Source organism: Trachurus trachurus (assembly GCF_905171665.1).
Source record: "Trachurus trachurus genome assembly, chromosome: 6".
NCBI classification, from domain to species: domain Eukaryota; kingdom Metazoa; phylum Chordata; class Actinopteri; order Carangiformes; family Carangidae; genus Trachurus; species Trachurus trachurus.
The window spans coordinates 29,876,082-29,889,913 of NC_139897.1; the positions used below are offsets into that span (position 1 = coordinate 29,876,082).

A 13,832-nucleotide genomic window follows, 5' to 3' on the forward strand; every position below is an offset into this window, starting at 1 on the left:
CAGGAAGCAGGAGGAGCTGGCTCAGCGTCTGCAGAGGAGTAAGATTCAACATGTTCATATAGTCGTTATTTAGAGGAATTGTCGTGGAAATATTGGTCCTGCCGGTGGCGAGTCAAAGAACAAGACAGGAGAGGTAGCATGCACCCAAGTTTATTCTCCATTCTCCACAGAGAAGGGGAGAAGGGAACATAACACAGATCTACATGGCAGGTAGCAGTTCAGAGTAGTGCCCCAAGAACAGAGGTTGCAGTCCCTTCTTATACCCCACTTTATGACTCTGGTTAGACATTACTACAAGCACGTCTAGCCTTCCCAGACAATAAAACAATCAAACAGATATGTTACTCAACAAATGGCTACTCCAGTTGTTGGTTTCCCTATAGGAATTTACAACCTAGATCAGTTAGTAAACATGGTTGTACATGGGTCATCCTAGTGTCCTTCCTCTGCCCCCAGGTTTATTATAGTCAATACACAAATGTCTCCACTAATGGAGTTAACAGGATTGCTACATGGTCTTACTACAACTACTTCAAAGACTATGTTACCACTTATTACAAGGAGAATACCCATCATAGCAATTTTCCACCACACATGTTATATTTCTAATTGATTGATTGTCTGATTTCCTGTGTTTTCATTCAGAACATTTTGCTCCAGTTTGTCGACGTAAACTCAAATCTGCCCTGAAGAAGAAGTTCCAGTGTGTGTATGAGGGGATCTCTAAAGCAGGAAACCAAACCCTTCTGAACCAGATCTACACAGAGCTCTAAATCACTGAGGGAGGAGCTGGAGAGGTCAATGTTGAACATGAGGTCAGACAGATTGAAACAGCTTCAAGGAAACCAGACAGACCAGAAACAACCATCAGACAAGAAGACATCTTTAAAGCCCCACCTGGAAGAGACCGACCAATCAGAACAGTGATGACAAAGGGAGTGGCTGGCATTGGGAAAACAGTCTTAACACAGAAGTTCACTCTGGACTGGGCTGAAGACAAAACCAACCAGGGCATACACTTCACATTTCCCTTCACCTTCAGAGAGCTGAATGTGCTGAAAGAGAAAAAGTTCAGCTTGGTGGAACTTGTTCATCACTTCTTCACTGAAACCAAACAAGCAGGAATCTGCAGGTTTGATCAGTTCCAGGTCGTCTTCATCTTTGACGGTCTGGACGAGTGTCGACTTCCTCTGGACTTCCACAACACTGAGATCCTGACTGATGTGACAGAGTCCACCTCAGTGAACATGCTGCTGATCAACCTCATTAGGGGGAAACTGCTTCCCTCTGCTCGCCTCTGGATAACCACACGACCTGCAGCAGCCAATCAGATCCCTCCTGAGTGTGTTGACATGGTGACAGAGGTCAGAGGGTTCACTGACCCTCAGAAGGAGGAGTACTTCAGGAATAGGTTCAAAGATGAGCAGCAGGCCAGAGAGATCATGTCCCACATCAAGACATCACGAAGCCTCCACATCATGTGCCACATCCCAGTCTTCTGCTGGATCACTGCTACAGTTCTGGACGAGCTGTTGAAGACCAGAGAGGGAGGAGAGCTGCCCAAGACCCTGACTGAGATGTACATCCACTTCCTGGTGGTTTATCTAAAACTGAAGAAGGCCAAGTATGATGGAGGAGCTGAGACAGATCCACACTGGAGTCCAGAGAGCAGGAAGATGATTGAGTCTCTGGGAAAACTGGCTTTTGAGCAGCTGCAGAAAGGAAACCTGATCTTCTATGAATCAGACCTGACAGAGTGTGGCATCGATATCAGAGCAGCCTCAGTGTACTCAGGAGTGTTCACACAGATCTTTAAAGAGGAGAGCGGCCTGTACCAGGACAAGGTGTTCTGCTTCATCCATCTGAGTGTTCAGGAGTTTCTGGCTGCTCTTCATGTCCATCTGACCTTCATCAACTCTGGACTCAACCTGATGTCACAACAACAAACATCTTGGTGGTCTCAAGTGTCTGGAGACACATCTACACCTTTCTACCAGAGTGCTGTGGACGAGGCCTTACAGAGTCCAAATGGACACATGGACTTGTTCCTCCGCTTCCTCCTGGGTCTTTCACTGAAGACCAATCAGTCTCTCCTACGAGGTCTGATGACTCTGACCGGAAGTAAGTCACGGTCCTTTAAGAAAGCTGTTCAGTACATCAAGAAGAAAATTAAAGAGACTCCCTCTGCAGAGAAAAGCATCAACCTGTTCCACTGTCTGAATGAACTGAATGATCGTTCTCTAGTGGAGCAGATCCAACAGTCCCTGAGATCAGGACGTCTCTCCACAGATAAACTGTCTCCTGGTCAATGGTCGGCTCTGGTCTTCATCTTACTGTCATCAGGAGAAGATCTGGATGAGTTTGACTTGAGGAAATACTCTGCTTCAGAGGAGGCTCTTCTGAGGCTGCTGCCAGTGGTCAAAGCCTCCAACAAAGCTCTGTAAGTGCAGAGATAGTTGGATTTATTCAGCATTGTATAAAAACACTTCTGTTTTTTCAACAGGACAGAAAATAAATTCATTTCTTCTTTAATTCCTCATGATCATCTCTGCAGACTGAGCAGCTGTAACCTCTCAGAGAGAAGCTGTGAAGCTCTGTCCTCAGTCCTCAGCTCCCAGTCCTCTAGTCTGAGACACCTGGACCTGAGTAACAACAACCTGAAGGACTCAGGAGTGAAGCTGCTGTCTGGTGGACTGGAGAGTCCACACTGTAGACTGGAGACTCTCAGGTGAGGATCCATCAAGCTGTTTATCTGATGACACTTGAACACACCTCCAGGTGTTGACAGTGGTTTCCTGTGTGTTGTTGTGTGCGTTCAGTCTGTCAGGATGTCTGGTCACAGAGGAAGGCTGTGCTTCTCTGGCCTCAGCTCTGAGCTCCAACCCCTCCCATCTGAGAGATCTGGACCTGAGCTACAATCATCCAGGAGCCTCAGGAGTGAAGCTGCTGTCTGCTGGACTGGAGGATCCAGACTGGAGACTGGAGACTCTCAGGTATGGAGAGGCTGCTGCAGCCACACACACTGTCTGATAGAGGAGGAGGAGCTGGAACATTTTCTATGGCCCCGTTCACACCTGATCACACCTGGTATTAACATCTGTCTCAGGTGACCGATGCATTGATGACATCACATCTGATCACTCAGACCATATCCAGAGGTGGTGTAGGCCACAGTGAAGCTCCGCCCACTCCACTGACATCCTCTGTCACAGTCTGACTCGTCCCAACACAGTTTATACTGAAGCCAAAATCTTTGAGTGTTTCAAACATGAGCTGTGCAGCTTCCATCAGTCACAGTGATTAACTACTGGGATCAGGAGTTTCTCCTCATGACTTCAGTGCAGAGTCCTGCACGGGTCCAATTTTGGAAACCCGCGCCCGCCCGACCCGTTGGTTTTTAAGCCCGTGTCCCGACCCGTCACCTGTGATTATTTCTGACTACAACCCGGATCCGACCCGCCCGTCAATATTAAGACCCGCTGCCCGACCCTGCCCGTTAGATCGCCGTCATCACCGGGGATAACGGAGGTACAGCCGTACTCTTTAGAAAAAAGAAAAAAGAAAAGAGAGAGAGGGGGGAGCCGTACTCTTTCACGGCTATTCCCGGAACGGAGAAGGATAGCGACGTAATTCTTTTTTTAATGAAAGCAGGACACTTCAGCCTTTACATTGATCCCATCGGTGTGTTTGTAGCTTACCCAGAAGCCGAGCAGTCAAGCCATGACAGGCTAAACTCCAGGGAAAGCTGTGAGCGGTCACACGAGCGGCCAAAGATCGTTTATTTACATCAAGATGCTGCTCTGTTGTTGCCGTGAGTGATAAAAAAAAATGATTTGCTACGCTGGTTCATGCAGCTGCGCGTGAGTTTTCCTCTGTAGGCCTACACATACACCCGCGTACCCACCCGCGTTCATTTGAGTTCCGCCCGTGCCCGACCCGTGAATTTTCACAAGACAGCTTATCCACCCATTGAACACCGTTTTTGCGGGGTACCCGTCAGATACCCGCGGGGATCCGACCCGATGCAGGACTCTGCTTCAGTGTCTCTTCATGACTCACTGTTTCATATTCAGGAGAAGAGATGTCAGGGATGAAACCAGCTGTTGGCAGCTATGCTCTGAGTCTCTCCAGATGTTTGGATCAGACTTTTTTTCAGAGTTTATCAGGAAACATTTCAGCTGCAGCTGGTTGAACTGCTCCTGAACCAACAGAGTGTTTGACCTGAACAGTCCCAGAGACTGTAGACACCTGTTGAGTGTTGACACACTAATAACAACACAACAACAACAATCAAACCATGTCCACTGCTCAGACTAGACATTTTCTCCCAGCGTCTCCAACCAAGGAGGAAATAAGAGACAGAAACCAGGCGGCACCATCAGGTCTCTGTCTGGTCAGATATTGATGATCAATAATCAGCTCAGTCTCTCTGAGATCCTGATCTTGTCCTGATGAGATCTGTTGTTGTGCTAGGAGACAATAAATCACAAGTGTGACATCCAGATGTCATCACTGTCCAGAGGCCTGGATCTGTCAATCAGAAGAGAGTGAGTGTAGTGAACAGTGTAATAATCAGTGTTTGTGGCTGAATGTGTGTGTGGTCAAATGGCTGTTTTCAGACTGTGTGTGTGTACGGCTGCGTGGTATATGCGGTAGACGGTAGAAATTATATAAATTTGGCCCACGTTAGAGATTGCGCTCTATCGTCCTATCGTTGATGACGTCATCGCACCTGCCTCAGAGACAGCGGGGAAAAAAAAGCTACAGTTGGTAAGTTGACGAAAGTGAAAGTAAAGTCTGCGACTTTATGAACCTCGTAGAGAGAAGACGTACCGTATCCATAGCAACCGGAGACTCCAAAACAATCTCACATCTCGCTCACCATGAAACACACTCCTCTTGTGTGTGTGTGTGTGTGTGTGTGTGTGTCGGATGTTGAGTAGAAAAAGATAATTTGCAAGATGTGTGGAGTGACAGTGACAGCGAACATGAGCAATTTATTTTATCATTCATGGCATTTTTATCTGTGATCGTTTGCACTATTTTCACCATAAAGTGCTGGAGTTTTGAGATCTGCTTTCTGCACAATAAATGCTCCAAAAATTACATTATTGCTTTTTTAAAAAAAAAAGTTAATCAATTTAGCTTTGTTAAAGGGATTACAAAACCCATTCAGAAACATGTCTATTATAATTTTTACACTTAAAGCAGAAGTAAGTGGTCCGGTCGTTTTCGCTAATGCTGCGTTCCAGGTAGGCTTTTGAAATCGTAAATTACAGCTTCAAGTCACAACTTACGACTTTGTAGTGTTCCAGGCAACCCACTCGTGTTTTTCCGACCTGTTTTACCGGTGAAAGTCACTATAACGGTCGCTCGTAACTTCTGACCGGTGAACTCGTACCAGATCGAACTGGTACGACTTCACGGTCGGAAAAATACGAGTTTCCTTGAACGCACCATAACAGTCCTCGTCCCTACGTCGCCACATTCACGGCGTTCCTTGGCTGCACACACAGCCCTGCATGCCGTTCTCTCTCCTCATTGGATAAAAACTGTAGGATACGATAAATGTTTTCTCTTCGGCTCAGAGCAGAGCAGAGTGACTGACAGACCCGTGTTTCAGTCCAAACACTCTATGTAAGTGATTGCTGTCGGAAGATATAACTATTTAAGACTTATATTAACACAAATATATCACTTACTTCTGCTTTAAATTCATACCGCGATACATACGTCACTGTGAAGGGATTCGATTTATACCATGATATGAATATTAGGTCATACCACCCAGCCCGATGTGTGTGCTGCTCAAACACGTCTGACTCCAGATCAGATGAAGCCACAAAGTGTCTCCCTAATGAAAGTCTCCAGCAGCTGGAGCTTCACTTCCTGTCTGAGTCCATGTGCTCTGAGCTGAGCCTGGTTCTCTCTGCTCTACAGTTTCTCTGCTTCCTCTGGACTCTGACTTCAAGTCCAGTAAAAATGTGTGGACAGGTTTGATGGAGCTCAGGACTGGTCCTGAGGACGGCTGCTTTGTTCCACATGATGTGACTGATCTCAGTGAGTCAGTGTGTTGCAGCTGATCTGTGTGAAGAGCAGAGAAGAACAGAGTCATTGATCATGAGATCCTGATCCGTCCTGTCACTGTGATCAGATGGTTTCTATTAGAGCTCCTTCATCCACTCACTGCTGCTGTGGCTCCTGTGGAAACCTGCTCACAGCCTCATTCTTCAGCTTCCTGGGGAGTTTTCTTCAAACAAACACAAGTTGTGTTCACACTCAGTGTTTCTCACTAAACTCTCTGTTTCACTGAGCTCTAACAAACATGTTGAGTGTGTTTCCCTCCTCATCAAACACTAAAACCGTCCACTGTTCACAGCTGCAGTCTCCTCCTTTTTCTGTGCCTTTTCTTGGTGCATTGTGGGATATCTGGGCTGGTTAGAGCCACCTGTTGTGTCTTCATCTTATTTGCTGTGACATGTGTTTTGCCGATTGAGAGCCAGAGAGTGAAAGTGTGTGTCTCACACTGAAGTGACATCACATGGAGAAAACACATGATGAAGTGTTTCCTCCTCGTCTCCTCCTGCTCTGTGTCATCATGAGATAAAGACTCCAGCTCCTTCTTCTCTGTGCTCAGTGTTCATCCATACATACCAGCCTCCATGTGAACACAGTGATAAAACAGTGTGTGTGTGAGAGCCATGTAATGTCCATGTGTGTGCATGCTGACAGAGAACGTGCTGCTCTGACCCCCCTCCTCCTTTCAGGGTGCAGCCTGCTGGAGTCCAGTGTTTGAAACCAGGACTGAGGAAGTGTAAGTGTGTTTTTACTTTATTTTTACTTACTTATTTAAAAAAAAAAAACTGTTAAAAATAACATGTTTCAGAAATATGACGTGGTGTAAATGTAATAAAACCACACGTAAATGTGTATACACACACATGTGCATAAGTGTCTGCGTGTGTACATGTATGTGTGAAAATTTTGTTTGTATGGATTTATATACAGATATTGGTGTTTATGTATTTATGTGTATATGTGCGCATGTGATAGTAAATTTATATATGTGTCTATACTGCATGTAGCATGTCAACATTTAATAGAAATGTATTAAGATGATGAGTAGCTGGGCTGCAGCCGCTCAATTTATTTTATGTCGCTTTTGTTGTAAACGTTGTTTGTTGATGTTTTTCTTCTTCTTCTTCCATTTCTTCTTTGCTTGGATGTAGGTACTATCTAATTTGTGAATTAATTCTTTGTAACAAGGGCTAGACAATATAAGTTCGCTTCTTTCTGCCCCCTTTCATTCAAGAGTTACAGTATTGTCATTGTTTTGTTTTTTTTTGTTTTTATGCTCGATAAATGAATGAAATAAATAAATAAACTAAACTAAACTAACTAAACTTTGAGCAGCACATTCAACCATCTTCACACTGTCACATCACTGACGTCATGAGTCTTCATCAAACTGTCAATAACTGATCACATGATCGATAACTGCAGCTGTGTCTTGTTCTCTCCATCAGATTCCTGTCGACTCACAATCGACACAAACACAGTGAACACAAACATCAAACTGTCTGACAACAACAGGAAGGCGACACATGTGGAGGAGCTTCAGTCATATCCTGATCATCCAGACAGATTTGACTACTGGCCTCAGCTGCTGTGTTCAACTGGTCTGACTGGTCACTGCTACTGGGAGGTCGAGTGGAGAGGAGGAGTTTCTATATCAGTGAGTTACAGAGGAATCAGCAGGAAAGGAGGCAGTGATAACTGTTGGTTTGGAGGGAACGATCAGTCCTGGAGTCTGATCTGCTCTGATGATGGTCGTTACTACGTCAGGCACAATGGCAGACGGACAGACATCAGCTCCTCCTCCTCCTCTGTCTCTAACAGAGTAGCAGTGTATGTGGACTGTCCTGCTGGCTCTCTGTCCTTCTACAGAGTCTCCTCTGACTCACTGATCCACCTCTACACCTTCAACACCACCTTCACTCAAACTCTGTATCCTGGATTCTGGATCGGTTCTGGTTCCTCAGTGTCTCTGTGTTGAGTGAATCAGAGTCTCCTCCTGTCACAGAAACCTTCTCACTGTTGAACAGACAGTTCAGTCTCTACATGTCTGTCTCTGTCTCTCACTCACATTTTCACATTCATGGATTAAATCAGTTGATTTTTTAAAATATTTTTTCAATGATTCTTGTAAACTTCTTCCTCTTCGTTTAAAGATGGATGATTCATGTTCAACTTTACAGGCTGTTTGTGAGCTGGTCACAGGTAAACAGACACAACAATAAACACAACTGGAAACAAACATAATGTTGTATAGACGCTGAATATAATGAATTACATGTGATTTCTTTTTCTTTGTGGTTTTACTGAATCATTACTGCATTTCCTGCTGATGAGCTACTAATCCTACCAGCTAATGATTTTTCTGTTAACATGCCACTGAGTTCATTATTAAACTGTATTCATCTCTGTCCTGTAAATAATCTGATGTGAAATAATTAAGAAATATATATTGCTACATTGCTTATATCTTGCTTTTATAAAATGGTTACCAATAAAGACAATATGAAAGAGGAATATGCAATCAATTTCATGTAGTTTTTATTCACCCAGAAATATTATCTAATCAAATAGCCCCACTGTGAAAAAAACAGCCCCATCTCTCAGGACGTTAGCTCCAAGTTAGCTCTGCATGTCGTCTTTTCCTCCTCTATTTTTAATAATCTGACGATGTGTGGCTGGTTGCTAGTTTGCTGGTAGGAGGTAAAGCTAGAGGAAGACGCCACAAAATAAATGTGCTGGTAGGATTTATCTGATCTGAAAACTGATTTCAGGCACATTTGGTCTTTACATTAAAGCAGATATCAGCTTCACGGCCGTTTCGGCTAATGCTGCGTTCAAGGCAGGCTTTTGAAACCGTAAGTTACAGCTTCAAGTCACAACTACGACTTGGTAGCGTTCCAGGTAACCCGTAGCTCGTGTTTTTACCATCCTGTTGTCTGTGAAAGTTCCCTATAACGGCCACTCGTAACTTCCGACCCGTGAACTCGTACCAGATCGAACTGGTATGACTTCACAGGAAGGAAAAACACAAAGTACGAGTTTCTTTGAACGCACCATGAGTTAGCAGCCCCCGCCCTTGTCAGGCATCAATTGGTCCTCGTGCTACGTCACCACATTCACGCGCATCCCTTGGCTGCACACACAGCCCTTCATGCCGTTCTCTCTTCTCATTGGATAACACTTGTATCCCACAAGGAAAATTTTCTCCTCGGGTTACAGCAGAGCAGAGTGACGGAGAGACTCGTGTTTAGGCTGAAATACTTCATGTAAGTGATTGCTGACGGAAAATAGGACTATTTAGGACTTATATTAACAAAAACATTCCACTGATATCTGCTTTAATAAAAAGGAAAAGGTTAATCTACCTCTTTATTTTGGCATTCCCACATAGGCTGTATGAACATATCACACCACCTCTTGTCATTAATACAAAGTGACATGTAAAAAAAATCCTCATGTGGGCAGAGATCTTAACCCCCTCAATGTTTAACCCAAAGTTACGCCTATGATGCCCCCCACTGGTCAAAACAAGACACCACACCAACAGACACAAATGCTGTTTTTAATATTTTATTAATGTATAAAATACATAATCTCTAATCTCTCTGCAACAAACGACAGAAACAAATGTAACAGTTTGGGTTTAACCATCTGTGTGTGACGACCTTCACACTAAAACGTCGATAATAATCAATTCTTTGATTTTCCTAAAGTTTTAACCTAAAGTCTTCTGAGTTCAGAGTTAATTCTCTCTTAAACCAAACACCGATCATAACCTGATCAGACCTGAACTCATCAATAGCCCAATCACCAATCAATAGACGAACAGTGAAAGTGAATCAGAGTCAAACAGCATTGAGTTCAGACGTGAGGTCATCGATCAGTGACCTCATCATGAACAATAAACAGAAACTCTGAGGTTGAACCTTTGACCTTCAGTCAGACTGACGATCTGAACTTTCTCTTATTTTTCTTTTAATTTTTTTCCACAGACAGCGTCAGATGGCGACTCAAACATGCACCGAGAAGTTTATTTACTTCAAGCAAGCCGACATGTTTGTAAAACTAGATCTCGTGCGAGACCCAAGTTAATGCGCTCGGTGTGTTCAGGTGCAGTTGGAGCTATTGTTTGTGTCATAAACACAGGAATATCAACTCTTGACTTGCTTCAAGTGTACATTTTTTTCCACAGACAGCATCAGGTGGCTACTCAAACATGCGCTGAAGTTTTTTTTACTTGAAGCAAGTCAAGAGTTGATATTCCTGTGTTTATGACACAAACGGGAGCTTTTCCACTGCACCTGAACACACCGCGCACGGCAACTTGGGTCTCGCGCGAGACTCCAGGAGACTTTGAATTACATCGAGTTTTACAAACATGTCGGCTTGCTTGAAGTAAATAAACTTCTCGGTGCATGTTTGAGTCGCCATCTGACGCTGTCTGTGGAATAAAATTGCAGCTTTGAGGGATGTAAACAGCCTAAGCAGCAGAACTTGCATCCGCTCCCATTCATTGCTGCCGTGGCGATGCAGGGACAGACACAACTACCACAAAACAGGAGCAACTAAACTGCAAATCTTCAGATTCCTTCTTTTAGACCTAAAATGATAGGAACATACACCCCCGAGTTGAATTGAGTTTGAGTTTGAGTTTGAGTTTATTTATTTAGCACACAAATTTCAATGGTGCAAGGAGGGAACGAAGCCGGTACATAGGTTCCACCCCTATAACAAATTACAACAAGACAAATTTCAATGGCTAAAAATAAACATAAAAAGGAGATAAAGTGCATACATAATTATTAATTATATGAGCAAAGGAAACAGAAATGAGAAAAAAATAAAGAGATAAAGTGCAAAGTGATTCGGTAACAAATAAAGACAATAGAGATAATATACAAATAATTAATTAATTAAACTCATAAAAAGACAGAGTAAGGATGTGGGATATGGAGAGAGTGAAAGAGAGAGAGGATTCACCTGGAATTGTCCTTTAAAAGGGAAAAACTGGAGAAACCTCAGAGTGAGCAACAGAGGAGGGATCCCTCACCCAGGACAGGCAGTAGATGTCGTATACAGACAAGTTTATACTGTATACAAACAGTTTATAACATGGAATATGGGAAAGGTTAACAAGAGCTGATGAAAGAGGCAGCTGGCGGCGGCGGCGGCGAGTAGCTACCTGAGCGGCCCGTTGACACGCCGACGCCGGGCTGACGTCGGGCTGGACGACGGCGTCGCCACAGAATAAAACTCTGAGCTGCTCAGACGAACAGGAAGCCGTCTGCTGGTCCAACAGCGCCGAGAGGACGCCTGGACCGAGGACAAGGAGGATTCACCTTCTGACACCACACTCACCAATACACCGTCAATACATGATTAGAGCTGCAACAATGAATCAACTAATCAAACAATAATTGATTATTAAATTAATCATCAACTATTTTGATAATCGAATAATCGGATGGGTAGTTTTTTTAAAGGGATAGTTCAACATTTTGGCAAATTGGCCCATTGCCATAATCCCTATAGTCATAGCAGTAGGTTCGTTACCTTTAATTGTCGGTGCAAGCTATTTTTAGAACGGCGGAGCAGAGCCGTGAGCTGCTCAGAGCTACGCTACGGAGTCTAGTGGGATTTCTTGGTTTCCCTCATCAAACTCATCAAATACACAATCCAACAACTCCAAAACGCTCTGGTGGACAAGTTGTGACCTGCACATTCACCACGCTATGAGATAATAACACAACGTTACCAGACAGAGTTGTTTTAGAGGGAAATACAGAGACTGCTTGATGAAAAACTGTCCCTGAAGGCAACGTGCATCCGCGGTTTTGCATTTGCCTCGAAAACAACTCTGCACTGACAATTAAAGGTAACAAACCTACTGCTAATAAGGGATTATGGCAATGGGCCAATTTGCCAAAATGTTGAACTGTCCCTTTAAGAGAAAAAAAGTCAAAATTCTTTGATTTCAGCTTCTTAAATGTGAATATTTCTGGTTTATTTGTTCCTTTATGACAATAACAAACAATAAACTGAGTCTCTCTTTGGTTTGTGAAGAAAACAAGACATTTGAGGACGTCGTCTTGTGGTTTGGGAAACACTGATTTGGCATTTTTTAACATTTTATTGATCAAACAACTAATCGATTAATCGTTTAAATAATCAACAGATTAATCGATGACAAAAATAATCATTAGTTGCAGCCCTATACACGATCAATCCATTACCAATATGTTAGCAATGGAGGGGAACTTCATCATATTTGAAGTTTTAATCATCCTGCTGTGAAAACGTGGCGTCGTCGTGGTGACGTCGTGGTGGTGGTGAAGAAGAGACGAAGCCTCCTCACCTTTCTGCGACGCCTGCGACGCCTCGTCTCTGTCCGTCGTCAGGAACAGCTGCACGTTGTTGTCCAGCAAACAGTCGGTGAAATCCTCCTCAGCCGAGAAACAGAAGCTGCCGACGTCCAGACCTGCAGCAGAGCGACGGTGACCATGACGATGATGATGATGATGATGATGTCACAACAGGAAGTGAACACTGACCCGTCACTGACCGGATAAACTCTTAAAAAGTTAAATTACCGTAGCGTCTGGTGCTGCTGATGATGCGGGAGCTCTGCTGCTGCTGCTGCGCATCAGTGGTCACCATGACGACGTCAAACAGCAGCGTCTCCGTGGGATTCGCCTCCAGCAGACGCTGATTCACTCTCTGCAGAGCCTGATGGGAAACAAAGTCCAGCCCTTCATGTGTCGTCTTCAAAACAACAGCTCACACATTGTTCCCTCTGTTGTCGGGGACTATTTTCTGTGGCGGATTAATTCACATTTGGTGAAATTTAGGTGAGATTCGGTGAGATCAACTTCAGAAACTGAGGAATTTTGGTTATTTATCTATTTATTGACTCGTTATTTATTCGACTGTGATTGTTACAATGTGGTGGTGCTTATAACCTCCTGTTGTCCTACTGGGTCAAGGAAGGAAGGACGAAGGGAAAGATGGGAGGAAAGAAGGAAGGGAAAAATGAAAGAAAGATAGATGGAGGAAGGGAACAGATTGGGTCAATTGGGTCAAAAAGGAAGGAAGAAATGAGGACGAAGGGAAAGAAGGAAGGGAAGAAGGAAGGAAGGGGAAAAGGAAGGAAAGAAAGATGGAGGGAGGGAACAAATTAGGTCAATTGGGTCAAAAAGGAAAGAAGTAGTAAGGACGAAGGGAAGGAAGGAAGGAGGAAGGAAGGAAGGAAGGAAGGAAGGAAGGAAGGAAGGAAGGAAGGAAGGAAGGAAGGAAGGAAGGAAGGAAGGAAGGAAGGAAGGGAAAATGGAAGGGAAAAAGGAAGGAAGGAAAAAAAGATGGAGGGAGGGAACAGGTTAGGTCAAAGAAGGGAGGAGATGGATGGATGAAGGGAAAGAAGGGAGGAAGGAAGGACGGAAAAATGAAAGAAAGATAGATGGAGGAAGGGAACAGATTGGGTCAATTGGGTCAAAAAGGAAGGAAGAAATGAGGACGAAGGGGAGGAAGGAAGGAAGGAAGGAAGGAAGGAAGGAAGGAAGGAAGGAAGGAAGGAAGGAAGGAAGGAAAAGGGAAGGGAAAAGGAAGGAAGGAAAAAAAGATGGAGGGAGGGAACAGATTAGGTCAAAGAAGGGAGGAGATGGATGGATGAAGGGAAAGAAGGGAGGAAGGAAGGATGGGGAAAATGAAAGAAAGATAGATGGAGGAAGGGAACAGATTGGGTCAATTGGGTCAAAAAG

The 13,832-nt window shown here is 44.1% G+C and overlaps 3 protein-coding genes and 1 pseudogene across 5 annotated transcripts in view; 3 read left to right on the top strand and 1 right to left on the bottom strand.

The window, feature by feature from the left end:
- Positions 1 to 13,832, top strand: part of LOC310987545 (uncharacterized protein) — a gene marked incomplete at both ends in the record, with an annotated part of 181,470 nt that overhangs the window by 112,117 nt on the left and 55,521 nt on the right. The window lies entirely within an intron of this gene.
- Positions 1 to 13,832, top strand: part of LOC310987618 (GRAM domain-containing protein 4-like) — a 54,668-nt gene that overhangs the window by 8,357 nt on the left and 32,479 nt on the right. The gene's annotated exons all lie outside the window — the stretch shown is intronic.
- On the top strand, positions 413 to 4,483 carry LOC310987205 (protein NLRC3-like; annotated as a pseudogene). Its single transcript has 5 exons — positions 413 to 418; positions 693 to 2,018; positions 2,562 to 2,728; positions 2,820 to 2,993; positions 4,474 to 4,483. The product of its transcript is annotated as a protein NLRC3-like (transcript).
- The window catches only part of LOC310987206 (cytosolic 5'-nucleotidase 1A-like), a gene marked incomplete at its 3' end in the record, with an annotated part of 11,256 nt that continues 7,098 nt past the window's right edge, over positions 9,675 to 13,832 (bottom strand). The window contains exons 3-6 of the mRNA XM_083973398.1: positions 12,669 to 12,804; positions 12,377 to 12,556; positions 11,261 to 11,391; positions 9,675 to 9,683 (exon numbers count right to left, since the gene is read on the bottom strand). Of these exons, the coding sequence (XP_083829524.1) occupies positions 9,675 to 9,683; positions 11,261 to 11,391; positions 12,377 to 12,556; positions 12,669 to 12,804 (456 nt within the window). The remainder of the gene's footprint in view (positions 9,684 to 11,260; positions 11,392 to 12,376; positions 12,557 to 12,668; positions 12,805 to 13,832) is intronic.